At 53.7% G+C, this 22,436-nt stretch overlaps 1 protein-coding gene across 2 annotated transcripts in view; it reads right to left on the bottom strand.

The window, feature by feature from the left end:
• The window catches only part of SPTB (spectrin beta, erythrocytic), a 132,153-nt gene that overhangs the window by 17,213 nt on the left and 92,504 nt on the right, over nucleotides 1-22,436 (bottom strand). For both annotated transcript variants that reach the window (XM_086320263.1, XM_086320264.1), the window contains exons 16-32: nucleotides 17,778-18,534; nucleotides 16,954-17,156; nucleotides 16,766-16,856; nucleotides 15,387-15,533; nucleotides 14,311-14,574; nucleotides 13,730-13,936; nucleotides 13,214-13,303; nucleotides 9,710-9,988; nucleotides 8,022-8,152; nucleotides 6,917-7,121; nucleotides 6,280-6,654; nucleotides 4,462-4,706; nucleotides 3,203-3,341; nucleotides 2,665-2,749; nucleotides 1,869-2,065; nucleotides 1,521-1,570; nucleotides 976-1,054 (exon numbers count right to left, since the gene is read on the bottom strand). In XM_086320263.1, coding sequence (XP_086176389.1) covers nucleotides 976-1,054; nucleotides 1,521-1,570; nucleotides 1,869-2,065; nucleotides 2,665-2,749; nucleotides 3,203-3,341; nucleotides 4,462-4,706; nucleotides 6,280-6,654; nucleotides 6,917-7,121; nucleotides 8,022-8,152; nucleotides 9,710-9,988; nucleotides 13,214-13,303; nucleotides 13,730-13,936; nucleotides 14,311-14,574; nucleotides 15,387-15,533; nucleotides 16,766-16,856; nucleotides 16,954-17,156; nucleotides 17,778-18,534 — 3,544 coding nt within the window. The remainder of the gene's footprint in view (nucleotides 1-975; nucleotides 1,055-1,520; nucleotides 1,571-1,868; nucleotides 2,066-2,664; nucleotides 2,750-3,202; nucleotides 3,342-4,461; nucleotides 4,707-6,279; nucleotides 6,655-6,916; nucleotides 7,122-8,021; nucleotides 8,153-9,709; nucleotides 9,989-13,213; nucleotides 13,304-13,729; nucleotides 13,937-14,310; nucleotides 14,575-15,386; nucleotides 15,534-16,765; nucleotides 16,857-16,953; nucleotides 17,157-17,777; nucleotides 18,535-22,436) is intronic.

Genomic DNA, 22,436 nt, shown 5'->3' with positions numbered 1-22,436 from the left:
GATTCTGCACAGGAAATGCATTTTTCTGGGGTTGATGTCATACCAGAAATTTCCACCAAGAACTCCTAAAAGTTCAGGCAAGCTTAACTGGGTACCTGCACAGGTGGTGGACGCGCAGTGGCAAAGCCATGCAAGGCACATGCTGGGTTCTTGCTTTCTTCTCAGTCAGCGGCTCCCAGGACATTTCCCCAAAACCGGGGTCAGAGCCTCCCAGACTTCCTGCATAGACTTCCCGGGTCCTTTCAGCTAAAGGATCTGCCAGGCAAGGCCCTGGAGACATCTGGGCCTTGGGTACCCCCCTCCTCTCCATCCTCCCTTCTACAAGTTGGAGACCTCTGAGGCAGAATCCCCGGGGCTCTCTTTTCCTCCTGAAGGGCTCCCTCAAGTCTATTCTTGCCTCAGAATCATCTCTGTCTCCAGCTCACTGACCCATGGGCATCAGGCCAGGAAGATGCAAAGTGGGGAGGGGCCTCTGTTTCACTGAAAGGAGTCTACTAGAGGGTGAACGTGTCCACTTCACTCCCCTAAATGCCACGGTTGGGGCAGGGAAACCACACGGCCCATTTGTGAGTATGTGTGTATGTGGATGTGTGCGTGTGCAGGGGGTACTGAGTTAGGGACAATGTCAGGGGGGAAAGGACAGTGTATAAAAGGGGATCATCCCTGCTGTATAAACTGTTCCCCCTGATGGAGATGGGGATGTGTTTATATAACAAAATTTATTAGACCACATAAAACCAAACTAAGAGAGTCATGTCAGTGGGCTGGCATGTCAGTTTCTTCTTGATTGAGGGGAGGAGGGGAATTATTCTAGAAATTAAGCTAAGTAAAAAAGGAAAAGTGGTGGAAGGATTCTGGGGGTGGGGCTGGGGGTGTACCCATCCTGGCCTTCTGCCCCCGCAGAGCCTAGTCGGGACGATGGGTCTCTGGCAGCAATGAATCCCAGGAACTAGACAAACGGGACAGGGAACTGACCGGGGATGTTCTCTCAGTGGTGGCTTGGTGGGGACCTCGGGGAGCCTCCCCTGCTGTCTCGCCTTCCTCCTCTTGAAGCCTATGGAAAACAATGTCCCACTTCAGAAACGAGGCTGGAGGCTGGAGCCCATCTCCAAGGCCTGGCTTCCAACCTCCTCCCCAAAAAACACAAGCCAAGTCTGCAGCTCCACAATCTGCAAAGTGAAGGCAGATGCTTCAGAAAAGGCTGGTTCCAGGCAGCCCGGCCTCTGGGACACATGTTCAGCTGGTTCCCAGAACAGGGGGCGACGGTGCAGCAGCCATGGCCCGCCTCCCATCCTTCCCCATGAGGACTCCAGGACACCCAGGACTGGGGGGCAATGAAGTCTCTTTTCCACCTTTAAGCTCCAGACACTGTGGATTTCTCTGACCAGTGGCCCAGGTGTGAGAGGTCACATATGGTGTGTCAAAATGTCAGGGGGCCTGTTTCGAGTAGAAGCATCGTCCTTCCCCTCCCCCTCGCCCCCCCTCAACAGAGTGCTCCAGCCAGTCCTCCCCACACTCACCCAGGCTCCTCCTCGGTTCTCTCTGGGGTCTGGCGCTCTTTGAGCTCAAGCTAGGGAAGGGAAAGGCCAAGGAGTCAGAGCAGCCACGAGGGGAGCCTGCTCTGACAGCCTTCCCCGAAAGAGGCTCCCTGTACCCAACATATCTGATGTTCGTTCCTTCCAGAATCAGCTCCCCTTGTCTCTTGCCTTCAAAAGTCCATCCTTCCTCCCACTCCTGTTTCCTTCCCGCTCTCCCCACTTGGTCAGCCTTTTACATTGCCCACAGGTCCCCCAAAACCGCCTAAGAACTCTTGACTGGAGGGACCCCCAAGGCTGTCCACTGCTCTGGGCCACCCCTTGCCAGCTCACCGTGGTGGGCTTTTCTAGGGCAGCGAAGCGGCCTTCCCAGCTGGCTGCAGATTTCTCAAAAGCCTCATGCCTCTTGATGAGCTTTTCCACACTGTCCACCGTGTGTCCATAGTCCCGGCTGGCCAGGTAGGGCTCCTGGGCGATCAGCCATGCTTCAGCCACGGAGGCGTCCCGGAAGAACTGACACACTTCCAGCACTGCCGAGACAACAAGGCCTGGGGTCTGTGAGCGCCCCCCGGACCTAGGGGGCCTAGGGGAGGTCCGCTCACAGACAGACGTGCAGCCGGTGGGCGGGCGGACCGGGCTGTCTTCCCAGGCTGGCTCACTCACTCACAGACGCGCACAAGCAGCCATGGGAGGGTCCAGGTCTTTGTGCAGCCCCCACCCGAGTGGTGGGCTCTCCCCACCCCTCCGGTCTCCAGCCGCGGAGGACAGAACCCCTTCTGTGCAGCACACACCACAGGTCAAACAGCTGGGATGCACTAGAGCCTTAGCCTGACCCCGGGAGAGGCCACAGCTCTATGGGGACACCAGTCCAGCAGGAGGCGGGGGTGGGGGCAGAGGGTAGACAGGGAGTGGGTGCTGGCTGTCAGAGGTGGGCTTCCAGCACCGTGTCTGCTGGGTCTTCTCCGTGAACCTCCTCCCCGCAACCCCTGAGGCTCCCGGCCCTGAGTTCTGCTGGTGAGTGGTGTTGTGTGTGTTGGGGGCCTCGTCTCCTCCACCGCCTTGTGTCATCACCCCTCCCTGCATCCACACCCACCCCTCCCCAATTGCCTGGCTCCCAGGCTTCACTCACACATGCGGAGCCGCTCCCAGCGGGCCTCCCACTTCTCCTGCATCTCCTCCCTCCTGGACACCACCTGCTCCCGCTTCTCCCTGATCTGTGGGAAGAAAGGGAAGGCAGCTCAGGCTTTGGCAACCCTTCCCCCCGCTGTGGGAGGCGGTGTGCGGAAGGGCCCTGCAAAGCCGGCTGGCCTTGGTCACACAGCCCTGGCGTCAAGTCTTGGCCCTGCCAGCTGAGCAGCCTTGGCCAGGTTACTTAACCTCTCTGGGGTTAAATGTGTCTCACCCAGGAAGCAGGGATTGCCAAGCCCAACGCATGCACACGAGAGGGTTTAGGAGGGTTATGAGCCCACTAGCCCTTTGAAGCAGCCAGCTCCTTGAATGGGTTTGGTGAGGCTGTAAATCCCTGGGTCGGCACAGAGCCCCAGTGCTCCTGGGATGAAAGAAAGATGAGCCTCCATGGCCCACAGGCGCCCTCCCAGGAAGCTGTCTGTCCTGGCAGGAGTGGAGGCGAGAACAGGAGAGGACGCGTGTCCGTCCCGCTGGCCCACCTCCTCTGAGGCCTGGTGCTGCCTCCGCAGGAGGGACTCTCCGAGCTCCAGGCAGATGCTGAAGTTCTTGCTTCGGGTCTCTATCTCCGCCTGGATGCCCTGGTGATACTTCATGAGGAGTTCCACCGAGGAGACGTCCCTGAGGGGCAGGGTTGGGAGTTTGGTGAAAAGGGAGACTTGGGGTGACTCTGGCCACTTGACATCAAGTCCCAATCAGAGAGGGGGGCCCCCATCTGCCTGGGAGTCTGACCCCACTCCCTCCTCTCTCTCTGGACAGCCAGGAAGTCCTGCCAGCTGCCCGGTCCAGCAGGAACACTGATGCCCTAGTGGCCTCCCTCGGCCAGTGGTCAGGACACGGGCAGGGGTGCAGCAACCACACACACACACACACACACACACAGAAATGTTACATTTGGCAATAAAGAGGAATGAAGTACTGATATATGCTACGTAGATGGACCTTGGAAAGACTGTGGACAGTGAAAGAAGCCAGTCCCAGAGGACGACACATTCTATGATCGCACTCACGTGCAAAGTGTACAATAGGTAAATTTAGATACACAAAGCTGATTAGAGGGTGCCAAGGGCTGCGAAGAGATAGGAGTGGGGTGATGACTACTAAGGGGTACCGGGCTTCTTTTTCAGGTGATGGAAATGTCCTAAACTTATACAGGGGCGCTGGTCGTCCAATTGTGACTGTGCGAAACAAGCAGCGAATGGCGTGCTCCAAGCGGCTGGAGGCCGTGGCATGTGAATTATAAGCTCAGTCAAGACGTTAAATATAAAAATTTGATCACCAGGACAGGCGCCCTAGAGGCAGAGGGCCAGAGATGGGCACAAAGTGTGTAGTGAGTTCCGATCCTGGCCAACTGCCCACATACCTGCCTCTATCTCTCATAGGCAATGAGCTCCTTTCCCAAGTTTTAGGGACAAGGTCCCCAAAAGCCCGTGCTAGGAGGAGAGTGACCACTTCTGGACCTGCCCAGCTTTTGATGCATAAACTATTTATTTTTACTGACAACCGTGGCCACTTGTACCCCATGATAGAATCTGAATGACATATGTGTTTCTCAGCACTCTCAGGATTCTCTTTACTCTGCAATGGTCAGTCCTCCCAGTAGCAGCTGAGCCACTAAGATTCTGCCTGGACCCAGCCTCAGGTGCCCCTTGGGGATTCCTGCGTGCCCACAGTCTGGGAGACCCCTCCAGGACGGGCTGGCATCCCGGTCCTCGTCCAGGGGTGGGGATGCTGCTCTCACCGGGGCTTCTCCTGGGTCTCGATCTGCCGGACGATGCTCTCCATCCAGGAGAGGAGGTCTCGGGCCATGCTGAAGAAGCGGAATTTGTCTGCCGTGTCCACCAGCTGGGTGCGGCGCCCGGCACAGGCGTCGAGCAGCGCCTGCCACGCGGCAGACACTTCCTGCTCCTTGTTCTGGATGATGTCTGCCTTCTCCCCAGCATACGCTGTCTGCAGGCGGGCGGCCACATCCTGGAACTGCTGTACCTGTGATGGGGCAAAACTGACTGTTGTTCCCCGGGCCGACACGTCTTGGGCCTAGGATGGATGAGAGTGTCTGCTTCCTCTGGGTCTCCCTCCTGAGGACGGTGCTGGAGGCTCCCCACTTCTCGGGTGCTGGAGGGAAGGCTCCCTGCTTTGGCACCTCTGCTGACCCAAAGCGCCCCTTGGGTTCTGATGAGGATTTGGGAGTGAGAGGGGCTCTGTGCCCTTTGATGTGTGATTATGAGAGTAATTATATACCGGGCACTGCTCTAAGCACCTTTTATGACTCTCTCTGTCTATAACAATCTCATCAAAGAGGTCCTGTCCTTATTCCTGTTTCTGAAACAAGGAAACAGCTTCAGGGAGGCTCATGACTGGCCTGAGGTCATGCATGCTTGGAGAGGGTACAGCTGGGACTGGAGGCGTCTCTCGACTCCCTGTTCCAGATCGTTCTTCATGATGCCATTCCCTGTTTGAGGCGGGCCCCAGGGCAGTGAAGCCTCACTCCCGAGACCCTGGTGGGGCAGTACCTGCCTCAAGGGCTCTGGCATCCCCAAGGCACCTCCAGCTGGATGACAAATCCCTAGGCTGTCCCCTTCTTGGTGACCCAGGGGTCCCACCTATTAATACTTTGGTGCTTTTCCTGAAATCCCACTGCATCAGTGCAAGACTGCAAGTGAGCCCAGCTCTCCCTGTTCCTCTGGAAGCCCGGTGAGCACCCCCAAAGTGACCTAGCCCCCCCATCAACCTTTTCACCACTCTGGACTCTGCAGAATCTTATGGGCCTATAGTAGTGCCTTAGGGGGCACCCCATGATGGGAGGGGGCTCTAGGCTGATCTTGGGCCCCCCTCTAGCTCCCACTTGGAAAGGCTGAACAGCCCCATGGCTAAGGGTTCAAAGTCTACAGCCAGACTGCCAGGATCTGAATCCTGGCTCCACTGCTTAGCTGCATGTTTCCAGGCAACTTAATTACCCTTCTATGCCTTGCTTTCCTTATCTAGAAAAGGCAGAAGACATTACTCCCTTCTTCAGAGTGTGGCTGAGTGTATTGCTTAGAACAGTACCTGGTGCTAGAAAAGCGCTACATGTGGACTCACTAATGATTCTGTAACACTCTGACAACCAGATAAATTGCATTTTAAGGTATTGTGCATTGGGTTTTGGGAAAGGCTCCATTTAAAGTGAAAGTGTTAGCTGCTCAGTAATGTCCGACTCATTGCGACCCCATGGACTGTAGCCCGACAGGCTCTCTGTCCATGGGGTTCTCCAGGCAAGAATACTAGAGTGGGTAACCATTCCCTTCTCTAGGAGATCTTCCTGACCCAGGGATCAAGCCCAGGTCTCCCACATTGCAGGCAGACTCTTCAGCATCTGAGCCACCAGGGAAATAGTTCTAAAGCTAAAGAACATTTGAAAGCCTCTGCTCCCTGCCTTCCTGCCTGGAGCTGTTGCCTCTCTAAGGAGTGCCTGTTCCAGAGATTTCCTCTCTAGAAGCCAGGAGCGGACCTGACACTACAGGGTCCCAGGGATGCTAGTCAGGGGCAAGGTGGAGGGACAGCTGGGGACCAGAGGCACCTGCTCCCCCAGCAGGTGGAGCTCCCGCTCAAAGGCAGTGTGCGTGCGGTGGAAGGACTCCGCAGTGCTGGCGTCCAGCCCCACATCCTCGGGCAGCTCGCGGTGCTTCTCGCCAATGAGGCCCAGGATCTCGGAACCGGTGTAGAAGTAGCGCTGCAGGTCATAGGAGGCGGCCAGCAACTGCATGCGCGTGTCGATGAGCTCTAGCAGGTCCGCCCACATCTCGTTCAGCCCGTCCTTCCACTCGGCGATGGTGGCTGCCTCGGAGTGGCCCGCGTCGATGAGCCGCTCAATGATGGCATTCACGTTGTCCACCCGCTCCTGCCCAATCGCCCCGGTCTCCCGGGCAAAGTCCCGGAACTTGTCCCGGAGCACCTGGACAAGGGTAGATGGAAACGTGGTTATCGGTCATCAGGGCTCGGGGTTCACACAGACTCCCAATGGCACCTGCCACCGCCTGGAGCTGGGCTCTGACACCTTGCCCAGGGTGCCTGAGCTCACACGGGGGAGCCCTCATCACTGCGGCACATTGCACCTGGCAGGTGTGTGTGTGTGTGTGAGCGTGGAAGGGGAGAGACAGCTCCCAGGTCTGCTGCATCAGAGGGAGACTAAGCAAGCAGGGGCCGAGGATACTCACAGTCACGTGGTCAAAGTCTTGCCCCATTTCCGAGGAGGAGGCCACCGTGTCCTTCTCTGCAATCCACTGCTCCAGGTCATCCACCTCCCTCTTGAGCTGGAACAGGTGGTACATGTTCTCCAGCTTCCGCCTGCGCTCCTCTGCCATATCCTTCAGCCCTGCATACTGCTTGTCCACCTGCCCCTGAAGTCTGATGATTTGTTCTCTGGGATTCAAAACAAGAAAAGTCCTCAGAGGGGGCGGCCAAGAACCCAGGGCAGCCAGCTTCAAGGAGCCCGCTTCCTCCTTCCCAGCCCTGAGGCCTGGATGCATGGGGGAGCACAGCTTCGAAGATATGGCAGTGACTTTTCATGGGGAAGAGCTGGGAGAAAAGGAACCATCCCTTAGACCACGATGCTTCAGGGGACGAGGAAATGTGTCCTCTGCCAGGAGTTGCCTCCTGCCCCTGCCCTGGCTCTGGGAAGCTCAGAGAGACTGGTCTGGATGGAGAACTCTTCCGCCGTGCTTCCAAGGAGGCTGGCAGGGGAGTGGGCAGTCTGAGCCTGGCTCCACCAGGAGCAGGCCTGCTTGGCTCCTTAGGGAGGGATGTGCGGTACCAGGGGCTCTTCAGTCCCTGGGGGTCCTCAGGAGATGCTGAAGTGGCTGCTGCGGGTGCCCTGAGGACAGGGCCAGGCTTGGGGGCAGCCTGAGGTGCCTGGCCCAGTGGGCTCCACTGACACTGCACCCACACCACTCAACAGTTTAGATGGCATATAATGATTTTGCCGAGACACTGCGAGATCCTGACCTACCTTCTGGACCACACACAAAAAGCAAAGTTAGACTAGGCTAAAAGATGCAGAAGACTAACTCCTCCAAAGATGGGAGCTCTCAGTTCACCAGGCAGGCAGTTTTGCTACTCTGTTCCCTAATCTCTTTGCCAACCAGGCCTCCTTCCATCAGCCCTGTTTGAAGTCACACTAAACCACGATGCAAGAGGGAACTGGGGCCAACCAGCAGTCCAGAAGGTAGACTTCTCAAACTCGTGGACCTGAAGGGATCCTGCTTGGCAGGGGCAGGGGGTGTGACCAGGACCTGGCCAGGTCACCTCCGGAGGCACACGCACCCCTCGGGGTGGCCTGCGGATAGCAGGCCCTGGGCCCGGCCAGCCAGCTGCTTGATGTTCCTCCCATATTCGTCCACCGCCCGCTGCTGCCGCAAGTGCCGCTTCAGCATCACGATGGCACTCTCTTCATCCTGGGAGGAAGTGGACTGTCAGGGCACGAGCTCATTTCATCCAGGTCACAGCCCAGCTCCAGGAGGTGCCCGAGATGCGGGAGGGCCAGGCTTGCGGGACACCCCAGGAGCGCTGTGCGGTCTCTTCCTGCTACTCCCGGTGCCCGGCAATGCCCGCATCCTACCTTCCTTTCGACGCCCTCAATTCTTACCTGACATCCACCCTCCCAGGCCCTGGTCCAACCTCTCTCCTCATGAAAACTTCCTGTATCACCCCAGCTTTTAGAGATCCCCTAACCTCACCTCTCACACCCTCCCACCACAGTACATCTGCATAGAACCCCTGACACACAAAAAAACGTGAAGAACTCTTGGGTTAGAGCAAATCTAACTAGAAAGCTGAGCGCCTAAGAATTGATGCTTTTGAACTGTGGTGTTAGAGAAGACTCTTGAGAGTCCCTTGGACTGCAAGGAGATCCAACCAGTCCATTCTAAAGGAGATCAGCCCTGGGTGTTCTTTGGAAGGGATGATGCTAAAGCTGAAACTCCAGTACTTTGGCCACCTCATGCGAAGAGTTGACTCATTGGAAAAGACTCTGATGCTGGGAGGGATTGGGGGCAGGAGGAGAAGGGGACAACAGAGGATGAGATGGCTGGATGGCATCACTGACTCGAAGGATGTGAGTTTGAGTGAACTCCAGGAGCTGGTGATGGACAGGGAGGCCTGGCGTGCTGCGTGCTGCGATTCATGGGGTCGCAAAGAGTTGGACACAACTGAGCGACTGAACTGAACGGAACTGAACATCTGAGAAACTAGAAGCAATATAGGAGTAGGTAGAGGAATTAGTAAGAAATGCTACACGGTTAAATGTATAATGTGAAAGTGATTTGATATAGATACACACACTAAAATTCACAGCCAACTTCAGAAGGTCCATCTAGTCAAGGCTATGGTTTTTCCAGTGGTCATGTATGGATGTGAGAGTTAGACTATAAAGAAACCTGAGCGCCGAAAAATTGATGCTTTTGAACTGTGGTGTTGGAGAAGACTCTTGAGAGTCCCTTGGACTGCAAGGAGATCCAACCAGTCCATCCTAAAGGAGATCAGTCCTGGGTGTTCACTGGAGGGACTGATGTTGAAGCTGAAACTCCAATGCTTTGGCCACCTGATGCGGACAGCTGACTCATTTGAAAAGACCCTGATGCTGGGAAAGATTGAGGGCAGGAGGAGAAGGGGATGACAGAGAATGAGATGGTTGGATGGCATCACCGACTCAATGGACATGAGTTTGGGTGGACTCTGGGAGTTGGTGATGGACAGGGAGACCTGGCGTGCTGTGGTTCATGGGGTTGCAAAGAGTTGGACACGACTGAGCGACTGAACAGGGCACCCGGCTGGAGTACATGCATCATACGTTCTCAAGAGGAGGGGTGTCCTGAAGGCACCTGGACCCCTGCCCGCTGCCCTCACTCCTCACACACCTGGCCTTCCAGGTGCCCCCCTGACAGCCTTCCTCCCCCCTGGCTCTTCTTCTCAGCTGGTTTTGGTTCCCAACCCTGGACCCTGCCCGAGCCGACCTGCGGGTTCTCGTCGGAGAAGACGTAGAACTCCTGTTCGCCGATCCAGGCCTCAGCCTCGCCCGCGTCCAGGTAGTACTGCTGGGCCTCGCTGGCCTCCCGCAGGTGCTGCAGCCGGCTGGCCGCTGCCTCCCGCAGTGTGTCCCATGAGCCTTGCAGCTTCCCCAGGCGCTCCTCCACGTCCTGGCAGTCAATCTCGGCCGCTGCCACCAGCTGCTGCCCTCTGTGCAGCACGTCCTCCACCCGGGGCGTGTGGCCCAGGATCTCGTTCTGCAGCGTCTGTGGCCAGAGGGGAAGGGCTCAGGGGCTGAAGGCTCAGGGGCTGGCCTTCCCACCATGCAGGGCAGCGCAGGGCCCCTCCCGGGCACCTCTTGCCCCGAACCACTTAGGGAAGCTTGAACAGAGCGGGTGGCCATAAAAACGGCCTGTGACCATGTGCCCAGTGCAGTGCTGGGTCCACCCACCCTCCTATCACCCTCCCGTGAGCTTCTGAGATAAACACTGGAGGCCAACACAGAGTGGTTAAGTCCCTGTGGGCTTTGAGTGACAGGGTGGGATTTGAACACGGCTCTCTTGGATCCCAGAGCCGGAGCTCCTGACGGCTCCCTACTCCTGTTTCAGTAGAGCTCGATTTCAGCACAGCTCGATTTGCTGTGCGTGGTGGAGGAGAGGAAAATGACTTTTGTTTGTTTGTTTGTTTGTTTTTGGAAAACGACTCTTAAATGGCCTTCTGGGATCTGATTTTAGCAACTTTTACTCTGTATAAAACAATAGTCAGCAGTTGTTCCTTATTCAGGGTAGGATTTTGTTTTGTTTTCTCCTGTTTCTATTTCTTAAATCTTTTCTGAGCTTTGTATTATTTCCTGCTTGAGACTTCGGTTACCAAAATGGTATTTTCTTGCCACTTTGGTGATGGGCAAGAACAGGATACATGGCCAGTGCTGTGACCGTCAGCATTCAAAATACATGGAACTATCAATACCTGTAAGTCACCTAACTTGTTGAAAGGCACCTTTACACCTGATGCTTGGAATCTCGAGTCAGACAATTTCCTGTGGTCTCTGCAATTGTATGCAAACAACCCAGGGTGTCAGCTTCCACTCACCTGTTTACTTTCCCTGAGATCTATGAACTCTTCAGGTATACTAGAAAGCTATTTCTGTCTCTCTCCTTTTAAGCAAATTCCTTCCTAGGCTTCTGCTCAGTGTGCTTACTTAGGACATCTTGTTCCTTGACTCCATCCATTTAATACCTAGTTATTAAATTATTTCCAAGGTAACAGGCCCAGTTCTAGGGACAATATGGGGACAAGATAAACAAAACCCCCGCCCTCATAAAGTGTACACTCTAGTAGAGGAAGGGTAAACATGTAAATAAATAAATGAACGTAGATAACAGGTGATACAAGGAACAGACACCAAGGAGATGAAGATTGTTCTCCGAGGCGTGGCAGTGGCCACTCTAGCTGGCGGTCCAGGAAGGGTTTTCTGTACAGATAACATCTGAGTGAGACGTGACCGATGAGAGAAAGAAACTCCAGAGAGATCTGGAGGATGAGTATTGCTGGCAGGGGGACAGAGCCAGTGTCAAGGAAGTCCCTGGAAGGAAACCTGTATGGTCCAAAGGGCCAGGCAAGCTAGAATACTGTGAGGGAGGGTGAAAGGGATAAGACAGAAGATTCAGGGCGAGGTGGGAGCCAGGCCAGGCTGGACAGTGCTTCTTAACCCTGGTTGAACATTGAATTACTGGGGGAAACTAGACATAGATAGGGCCACCCCATCCCCAGAGATCCTAATGAGTTGATCTGAGATGGGACCCAGGCACTCGTATGTCTAAAGGTTTCCCTTGGGTGATTCTAATGTGCAGCTAGAGTTGAGAACCCTTCATGAGGCACCTTGCAGGTTGGGTTCTAGTCACAGTGATGGCCATTAGAGCAGTGGTTCTCAAAGTGGGGTTCCAGGCCAACAGCATCAGCATCACCTAGGATCTTAATAGAAACGCAAGTTATCAGGCTCTGCTCCCAGAGTATGCTGCAGAGGATATAGGGTGGAGCCCGGTCAAGTGTGTTTTAACAGGCCCTCTGGGTGAGTCTGATGCACACGGACTACTGCAATAGAAGGAATGATAAAATGGAATTTCAGCTTTAGTGGGGCTAGCCTAAAATCATCTTTACTGGAGCAGCCACGCTCACCCAAGAGATTGTCTTTCCCTTCATGTTAAGGGGAACCCCATCCATATTATTCTTGCCCTTCTCCTGAAATAGCCATATTCAGCCCAGGGAGGTGAAAATCATTTGGCAATAACTCTGAGGCTAAAGTATTGAGTGTTGAAAGGACCAGAGGTGGCTCATTTTATAGTAGAGGAAACTGAAGCCTCAAGGATACTGTCTTCTGCCAGCCTTCCCCCTTTAACTGGAGGCTGATGTGTTAGTGGAACCCCTATCTCCACCACTTTCTAGTTTGGGTACCTACATGCTGCCACTGGAGCCTCAGTGCCATGATCATGCCAACTGGAAGCAAAGAGTTAGAGGGAGGTTTCAAGAAACCACTTTTAGTATAATTAATTCATGCCCTTGCACAGTTGCTGGGTTCTGTGGGCAGATGTTGGCTGCTGACATTTTTGGAAGAAGTAAGTACTGTCTGCCATGACCTTCCTTTCCCAAGTTGCTGCAGTACCAACTGTCACTCTGGGACATTCTGCTCTTCTCTAAGTTCCCAGATTCTCCCTGATCGACACTGCAGCTGCCCCCCGCTTCCTGAGCCAGAGAGCAAACCAGGCAGGAAGGACTCCAACTAAGAGCAGGGGTACAGTCAGCCCCTGGCCAGACTGCACGGTCAGACCACAAACCCATACCACTGGCCTTCCCAGAGGACGCAGGCTTCCCTGCAGCCCTGACAGAGGACGAGCATCCGCTTGCTTCCAGGCTTCTGACCAAGGTCACAGAAGTTCCCAATCAGGCCTAAAATAGCAGAACAGCCAATGGATGTTTGTTCCTATGGCTCAGAGTCCAAGTTTAGTGGCTTCCTCTAAAGGAAGCGGGGGTTAGAGCCCCACAAGCATCCTCATGTGTTTCAGAGAGTAGAAGCCTACTTGCCCTGAGGAGACCTAACAGGCCAAGCTTAGCCCTGAAAGAGGGACAAAGCAGTGACAGGAGAGACACCAGGAGCTATGAGCCTCCTCTCAGGGAGGCAACGGAATACAGAAGCTGCAAAGCATGTGAAACCCCAGGCCAGGGCCTCCAGGTCCTATACTCACCTGTGCCCTGAATGGCCCCAAAGTCCAAAGCACCTGGACTCCTCATTCCTGTTCACCAACCCCCATGGTTCCCCTAGAATTCTCTCTGCTATCACCAAAGCTGCAGGAGAATACAGACTGGGAACTCTGAAACTGTCAACAAGAATAGTAGTCTGTAATCTGCTGCTGGGGCTTTGTGTCGTCAGAGCTGGGCCTTCTTGCCTGAGGAGTGGCAGGGGCAGGAGGGACTAAACAGGTAGCAGGACTCACCTGATTCTTCTTCATGAAGAGCTGCACGGTTTGCAGGTTAGTGCCATAGTCGGTCGACTGGGCCAGAGGCAGCCTCTCCTCCACCCAGAGCTGCAGAGACCAGAGGGCAGGAGAGAGCTGATGACAACCACAGCCACCCTTCCATCACTCACCACGGGTCAGACACAGCTCTGCCTACTGTGTCCCTCCTGTTCCTCCCAACACCTCATCAGTGTTTTGTAAAAGGGGGGCATTCTGATACTCTGAACCGAGGTTCCAAGTAACTTGCTCCTGGTCACTTCAAGGCGGGTGGCAACATTGCTGGATCTCGAGCCCAAGTCTGTCTGGCCCCTAAGGTCCACGAGAGAGCCACCCTTCAAAGGGCACTGGCTTACTTTTATGTTTAATGTAATCATTACAAGCACCCTATGAAATGAGGTGGTGAGATGACCAGGCGACTCCTGCCAAGAACTGCCCTGGGCAGCAGCCAGCCACTCCGATGACAGCTGGGGAAGGGGGGCCGCTGTGCCCACTCACCGTCTCATCCTCTAAGTCCCGGCTGATCTGCAGCTTGGCTCTGGATGATTCCAGCTGCTTCTTCCTCCTCCCCAAGGGCTCCAGAAGGTCCAGGAACCGCTTCTCAATGCTCAGGGCTTCATCCCCTGCCTCCTCTCCCAGCGAGGGCATCTGGGCAAACAGCTCCTCCAGCTCCTCCTTGCGCACATTCACTTGGTCCTCCACGCGCTGGGACATGAGAGGATGGTGTCGGCACCCTGGCACCTGGCAAGCCCCCCTCCTCCTCATCGTCCACGTCCCACCAATCCTCCAAGGCCTGGCTTGCACTCAGCCTTCCCCAGGGAGTCTTCTTGGATTGCCCCCACCTCACCTTTTGCTTCTCTGAGCATCTATGCCACACTTCTTATGCACACTTTTGTCACCCTGGCTGGATCCGTCCCTGTCTTACCCGCCGCAGAGGGTAGGAGCTGGGTTATAAACTGGGAGACATGATAAAAGCCAGCCTAGCTAAGGGAACAGGATGGTACTCCCTTTCAGGTTGCAGATTTGCTGCCAAGACTCCCTCCATGCCAACGGCCCCAGTCTGCAACCCGTTCACTCGCCTTCAGCTTAGCCAGCATCCTGTTGACACTGGTCAGGTCCTTGCCCAGGTCGTCTGACTGCAGCTGGTCCTCCATGGCCCGGATCCACTTGTTGAGGTCGGCCTGGGTTTGCGAGCGCAGGTCGGAGCTCCTGGCAGCTGACAGGTGCTGTGCCATCTCTTGTGTGTTGGCCTGAAGCTCGTCCCAGAGCTGGTGCAGGGCTTCCAGCTTCTGCGAGACCAGGACAGCAAACTGGGGCTTCTCTTCCATCAGCTGCTTTCCTTCCTGTGTGGGGAAGGAGAAATGTTCACCCTACGGTGTTGGAGAGGACCCTTGGAGAGTCACCTTGCTCCAGGTGGTTGCCAAGGGCTAACTGAGGGGAGGTCGGTGAGGCAATGGATCTGTCTAGAACTTGGGTGAGGCTTAGCTGAAAAACTCTGTACCTCCAGAGTTATTTGCACCAGAAACTGAGGCATGTGGAGGTTAAGGAGTCAGGCAGCCTGGCTTGGAGCCTGTACACTTAACTACGATGGACACAAACTAGTGTGGCTCCCAGGCCTGCTTTTTCCGGATAGCGACAGGAGCAAGAGGCTCCTCTTTCTCCTCTCTTTCTCTTCCCAGGCCTGACTCCAGCCATATTTTTGACTTGGGCCCCTGGACAAGCTTGTCACAGACAGGACCTCTGCTATGAATGACAACTCCCTGGTGGTTCTGCTCATCCAAACAATGAGGGTCAGTAGTCCCTGGCCCACTCTGCTCATCTCACAGATCCCCCTGCCTCTGGGCAGGACATCCTGGTGAGGATGATGGATGGCAGACAAGAGATTACTGCCCTCCTGGTACTGGATGCACAGGCTCATGTTCTTAGTGTACTGGACTGTCCCAAGACTCAAGTGACCCACAGGAGGCACCCATTCTGTGCAGGCTTAACAACATCGGATTATCAGGAGTTCCAAGGTTTAACCACTACTTGGAGGAGTTTTTCACATCCAGGTTCTATACTGCTCAGCAAGCTCCGGGCCAGTGCCTGTGCCCCATGCTCAGCTCCACTCAAGGAAGCATCCCCAAGCAGAGACCCCATAACTTGCTCTGCTCACCGCGTCAATGTTCTCCAGCCACCCCTGGTGGGAAGCCAGCTCTGCCACGAATGCCTGGTGCTTTAGCCATTTGTTATGAAGGTTTCGAGCTTCATCATAGGAGACATCCTGAGATGTTAGCAGCTTGTCATTGATCCAGAGAGTGAGCTGTGGGCAGAAAGAATGGGATCCATGGTCCCTGAGTGTCCCTCTTTGGCCAGGGGCTCATGGATGAACCTGCTGCCCACCTCTGGCTGCAGAAGAAGAAGGCCAAGGGGAGGAAGTATGAACACAACAGAGTACTCCCCTCTGACTCAGGATCCCTAACTCCCAGGACAGGAGACTTAACCTGCATAGTCTCAGGGCTGAAACACAGTCTCCACCGTGTCTTCCCCTCTAGAGCACGTGCAGTACGACACCAGGATATTCACACTTCTCTCCACATTTCCAGGACCAAGGACAGGGCCTGGCCTATAGCAGTAGCTCAACATGAGTTTACTGAATGGTGGGTTAAACCCACCCTTTGGCAGTAGGGTGAAAAAAATATTATTTGAGGACAAAGCCAAGGGCGGATCCTATAATAACAGTGAAGGAAGAACTTTTGAGTCTCTCATGTTTCCAAGATGTCCTGGCATTACACCAAGCTTGGCTTGTACCAAGGGCAGAGGTGGGTGAGTACAAAGTCATTTGAGTTGAGAGCAAAGGGGTATGAGGATGGAAGCAACAAAAATGTCAGGGGAAGCCCCATTCCACTTGGAAGCACTGTTCATGGAGAGACCTAGGAGTGCAGGGTAAAGATTTTCCTGGACAGCTCACCCCAGGCTGAGTGAAGAACTTCTGATTCAGCGGTTCTCCAACCGAAAAGCTTGTTGAGAATGCTGCTCTCTATCTTACCCCCTAAGTTCTGATTCATCTGGGCCCAACTGGGGCCCAGAAGTCTGAGTTTAACTAGAGCCAGGACCAGCTCCATAATTTGCAGGGCCTGGTGTAAAATGGAAATATTCAAAGTCATTAAGAATTGCAAGCCGGCAACAGCAGAGTATTAAACCAAACAGGAGGCCCTTGTACATACCGGGCCCTGTGTGTACAATCATGCAAAGGTCGCATGATTTTCAGGCCAACCCTGACCAGGGCCCTAGGTGATTCTAATACAGATAGTCCTCGGGGCACTTTTTGAGAAATCTTGTCCCAGACTTGACAAATTAAAAGATATCTTTACAGATTTGAAAAAAAAATCGTGAAACCAGATTCTAGAAGATGAAAGACTTAAGCCGTTATGAGCCCAGAGCTCTCTGCTTGTGGAATCCAGACTCCTGAGTTAGAAAGGACTTCCCACCTCCAGGGCACCATGCTTCTAGAGGGAATCTCCTGCAAAGTGGCCAGCCTGGCTGGAGCCTTACCTCCTGGCAGTTCTGCAGGAAGTTCTGGAGCTCCAGGTTGTCTTTCAGAAGGTCCGAGGCCTCTTGGGCCTTCTCGTTGTTCTTCCTGTGCCTACAAGGAAAGCCGGAACCACAAGTCACGAGGGTGCTGTGTACTGCACCACTACCCTACCTGGCTCCGGCCCCCTGACCCTCGGGGCAGAGAGTACCTGTCCTCAATCAGCTGCACCTTCTCCTTGATCTTGTCTGAGTAGAGGTTCCCCTCAGCTACCAGCTTGTTTCCAGAGTCCACAGGACTCAAAACCTTATCCCGGTTGTTCTCCATAGACACCAAGAAATCCTCAAACTTCCGGATCCCGGCCTCTGCAGCTTCTAGGGAGTCTGGGGGCTCCAAGTGAGCCAGGGTATATTCCTGTCAAAGCAAGTTTCCAGACAAGGCATGGAGGTGAGGAGGTGGAGGAGAGGGCCCTTGCCAGGCAGGAGCACCATGTGCAGCCATGCAGGTTACAGCGTGAACGGCGCCCCCTGCAGTTGTGGAAGGAGGAAGGTCCCTGAGTCCTGTTCCCTGCCCCTGCCCAGGGCACCTGATGAGTAGGGTACCCAAACCAGATGGAAGGATAGCCATCCAGGGAAAAATTCTTCTCTGAAGGCAAGAAGAGAAGGGGATAACAGAAGATGAGATGGTTGGATGGCACTGCTAACTCAATGCACATGAGTCTGAGCAAACTCCAGGAGACGGTGAAGGACAGGGAAGCCTTGTATGCTGCAGTCCATGGGGTCACCAAAAGTCAGATGTGACTGAGCGACTGAACAGCAACAACAAGCCTCTAACTGGCCCAAGAATAAGACACAGTTTGGGACACGGGACTGGAAAGGGCACGTGATAAGGAACAAAGAGGACTGTCCCCTGAACTAGAGAGAAACTAAGAAAAGCACAGTGTGATCCCTGAGCCCCATAGCACGTCCGCAGGCTTATAACCTACAAATTCTCTTGCCTTGAGAGATGCCCCCAGCCCCCAGTGCCTCTCCCTACCTGGTTGCTGAGGATGGCCTCAGCCTGCTTGGCATCTTTCTGGAACTCCTGGAAGCCGAGGCACTGGGTGAGGGCCTGGCTGCGGCTCTCCCACATCCGGCTCAGGGCATCCCAGCCCTTTTCTAGGCCGTCTAGCCGCTGGCCCAGGAGCAGGTACTCTGGGTCCGTCTGGCCATGGGTCACCTTCTCCCCGGACACCCTGACTTTCTGGTAGCTTTCCTGGTGCCTGTCGATGTCGTCCTTGATGGCCGCATGCTGCTGCAGGAGCTGCTCAGCCTCCGGGAGGGACTCGGGCATGTCCTTGGAGGCCACATCCTTCTGGGTCGTGGATAGCCAGGCCTGGAAGGCATCCAGATCCTGCAGGAAGGCCTGCAGCTGGCTGGCTTCCCCCAGGGAGGCCTCCTGGCTCTTCAAGGCCTGCATTAGGCCCTGCCACAGCTCCTCCACGTACGCCTGCCTCTGCTCAATGTCCTCCTTCAGCTCAGGGTGTGACGCCATCAACTGCTGTGACTCCCGCTCCAGCGTGCCCAGACGGGCCTGGATGGCAGCCACGTCACGCTCCAGCCCCGACAACTTGCGCTGGATGGCAATGACCCCCGCCAGGTCCCGACCCAGGTCCTTTGTGGACTCCACCACCTTCGTCTTGTCCGCGATCCACTTGCCAGTCTCCTCGCAGTCCACGCAGTAGTTGTGGACCCGGAGGGCCGAGTCCACGGCCTCCCGCCGTTCGGACACCATGGTCTGGAAGTCCTGCCACCTGCCGAGGGAGACGGGAGTCAGACAGCCTCTTCCTTCACCTTTCCCACAGGGTGTCCCTTCCAGATTTCCCACCAGAGTCTCCCCTGATAGAACCTGCACAGTGAAAAAAGAGTCATCTCTCCAACCAACTGTGATGCGTCAGTTCATCCAATTTTACTCAAGACAACAGAACTGCCAGAGCTTTCCATTAGCAGGAGGTGAGCTGTGATGTTATTACAACCATCAATAAAGCAACATGATGCTCTGCATGTAAGCTCTATATGTAGTTGAAATTCAGGCAAACATACAATTTCCCAGAGTTTTTGAAATGCAAGCATATCTCGTTTTATTCAGCTTTGCTTTCCTGTACTTCACAGATACTATGGGGCTTTTGTTTTTCTTTTCTTTTATGATTCGAGGATCTGTAGCAGTCCTTTGTTGAAACATCTATCAGCGCCATTTTTGCAACCTCTGCTCACTTCATGTCTCTCATAGTTCGGTAATTACCGCAATATTTCAATCTCTCTCACTATTATACTTGTACGGCGCTCTGTGGGCAGTGAACTCTGACGTTACTATTGCAAAAAGGTTATGACTCACTGAAGGCTCAGAGGATGGGCATTTTTTAGCAATAAAGTATTTTTAAATTAATGTTTACCTTGTTTTCCTAGGCATAATGATGTTGCACACTTAGTAGCCTACAGTACTTTTTGTAAACAACTTTTATATGCACTGGGAACTCCCCAAATTTGTGTGTGGCTCATTTTATTTTGACATTGATATTTTGATATTTGATTATTGGGCTGGTCTGCAACTGAACCCACATTATTTCTGAGGTATGCCTATACTGAAAATAATTGGAAACACCCCATTATCAACATAAGAAAGCTTTATGACACAGGATCCCAGCTGCCCCAGAGGAACCACACAAATGTCTAAGATCATGTTCCAAGTGCCCAGGGCCTAAGAAAAGCCAGCATGGCTGTCAAAGAAAAGAGTCGTAGTGAAGAGAAGGAAGAAGAGGAGGAAGGGGGAAGGAGAAGTTGGGATTGAAATGAAAACATCTTAACCTTCATGTGCTGTGTGGAATGAACCTGGGGAGTGTGCAAAAGATGGCCAGATGTCCTGCAACTGGTGTGCAGCCCACAGTAAACCTCTTCTAAAGAGCCGCTCAGTAGTCTGGGCACACCACCAGGGACACCTCCCCTGGACCTGGGTTTGCTCATCCTGCATCACTGTGACCCGGAAGCACACGAGAGTACGCTGTACGTGCAGTCACTAACTGAGTTCATCTCTCTTGATTACCCACAATGTATAAGCATTATGAAGAGCTTTGGGAACATACGGTCATAGCCAGACTTTGTTCTGGCTTTGGGCCTTAGGGAATAATAGTCATAGCCAGACTTTGCTCCATGGAGTGTATGAGTTAGAAAGAAAGTACGATAAACTCATCAAACAACAATAATATAAAGTACGACGTACATAGCACACACCAGGCAGAAAGGACTAAGGGAGCTGTGAGGAGCAGGAGGGGTGGTAAGAGCAGGTCTCACGGTGGTCATCTGAGCTGTGCTTCGGTGAACACATCACCAGCAGTGAGCTATTTAAGGATGGGGCCCTGAGTCACTCATCTTTGAAGCCCAGGCACATGGGGATGGAGGTAGAGGGAGGAGGCAGATGGAATGGGTAGAGTGCACTGTGGGCATTCCCAGGGTGACCTCAGTCTCGGGGTGGAAGACAGGTCTGCAAAGCAGTGGGAAGAGGGCTGGGAAGGATCGGGAGTTCCAAGAGAGAGAGGAGGACGAGCCCAGAGAAAGGATGGGAAATTCCAGGGAAGAGGGAAGAAGAGCCCAGAGGTAAGGCCCCTGACCTCTGGGGAGTTTTGTGCCTGTAACACGGATGCTGCTGAGGCTGGATGTTAAGGGAAAGGGGCTGGAGGTTCCCCCCAAGGTGGTCTGAAACTACTGTGAAAGGAAAGCGAGGTGCCCCCAGGCTGGGAGGCCTCTCAGCCCCGTCCAGAAGCCACAGGAGACCATTTGGCAGTGCCCCTAGGAAGGAGGCCCCATGGTGACTTTCCAGGCTTTTCTTGATTTGGCCTCACTGCAGCCACCAGGCAGGGGCCACAGAGGGGACAGGGTGACGTTCAGGTCTCGTCTGCTTCCCAAACCCACCTTCCCCTCCCCTGCACCGTCTCCAAAAGGGGGGACGTTGTTAGAGCTGCTCTAGGCAGCACTGGCCAGGCCATTCAGGAGTCCAGGTGTGGTCCTGGGCCCAAGATATTGTAAGATAATATTGGTCAACCAGAATGTGTATGGTGGGAGGTAATCACATATTTGGTAAGTGCTTGAGTGACTCAGGTGTGCTGCTGCTAAGTCATTCAGTCGTGTCCGACTCTGTGTGACCCCATAGACGGCAGCCCACTAGGCTCCTCTGTCCCTGGGATTCTCCAGGCGAGAACACTGGAGTGGGTTGCCACTGCCTTCTCCCAGGTGTGCTGAGCCTGGCACATTTCCGTTCTGTCCTCGGTTACGCTCGGTGTTACATCACACAAACATCACGTACGTGTCTTGTGCCACTGTTCTAGGCTCCGGGGGTAGAACCATGAATGAAGTAAAGTGCTCCCATTCAAATGGGCAGAGGCAAGTGAGTGCTTACTCCATCAAGTGGTGACAAGTACAATGGAGAAAAGTTAAGCACCAGTCCCTGGTGGTCCAGTGGTTAAGACTCTGCACTTGTAATGCAGGGGGCGCTGCTTCAATACCAGGTTGGGAGACTAATATCTCACATGCTACGTGGTGTGACCAAAAACCCCCAAATAAACAGTTTTAAAAAATCCAATTTAAAGGGGGAAAAAAGGGGGGACTTCCCTGGTGATCTAGTGATTGAGAATCTGCCTGCCAATGCAGGGGACATGGGCTCACTTTCTAGTCCAGGAAGATTGCACATGCTGCGGGGCATCTAAGCCCTTTTTCTGTAACTTCTAAGGCCTGTGGGTGGCAAATACTGAAGCCCACATGCCTAAAGCCTGGGCTCCACAAGAGAAGCCACTGCAATGAGAAGCCCGCACAGTGCAATTAGAGAGTAACCCCTGCTCGCTGCAACTAGGGAGTAGATCCCAGTCGTTGCAACTACAGAAAGCCTGCATGCAGCAATGAAGACCCAGCGTAGCCAAAAATAAATGAATAAACAATTTTTAAAAATCTTTAAAAGGAAGCAAGAAAATGGGATTGAGGCAGAGGAACTGGATGGGAAGGAGGAGATGATACTGTGAATGGGGTGGTCAGTGTAAACTGCACCAAGAAGAGGACATGTGACCTGAGGTCTGAGTAACATGTGGGAGTGAGGATACCTGCGAAAAGAATATTCCCAACAGAGGGAGCCTCAGACAATAAAATCTTGGCACTCAGAGCTGTGGACGCTATATATGATGCTGTGGACACTATATAAGATACCGTGGGCATTGTACAAGATACTGTGGCCGCTCTAAGATACTGCTCTTTATTCACTTACAGTCTAGTAGAAAAGTTCTTCAAAGATGAAAGTAATTATAATAAAAGGTAGAGTGTGAAACTCTAAATCAGTCAAGGAAAGATACTTTTTCATCCTGGAAACTGTGAAGGAGAAAAACCTGTACTGGTCTGAAAACAAGCACAGTTTAGACCATATTGTTGGAGGAGGATAGACCCTGTACGGAGAACGGCACCCACAAGGAGGCAGGACGGTGGGTGCAGGTGAAGGAGGACAGCTGTCTTTAGAAACAGTCGAAGAGCTATCACGTGGAAGAAGAATTCGAGTAAGTTTCAATATCTCTAACAGGCAGAGCCAGAACCGATGTATACAAATTTCAAGGAGGCAGATTTCCACTCATGATGAGAACTGACTTTTAACAAAAGGGACTGACCCCAAGTTGGGTGGGCTACA

The sequence above is a fragment of the Bos grunniens genome, chromosome 10 (genome assembly GCF_055505025.1).
Source record: "Bos grunniens cultivar Pamir isolate PY7600 chromosome 10, Bosgru_T2T1.0, whole genome shotgun sequence".
Lineage (NCBI taxonomy): Eukaryota > Metazoa > Chordata > Mammalia > Artiodactyla > Bovidae > Bos > Bos grunniens.
The sequence above is the reverse complement of the archived record's forward strand: the minus strand, read 5'-3'. Positions and strand labels throughout refer to the sequence as shown.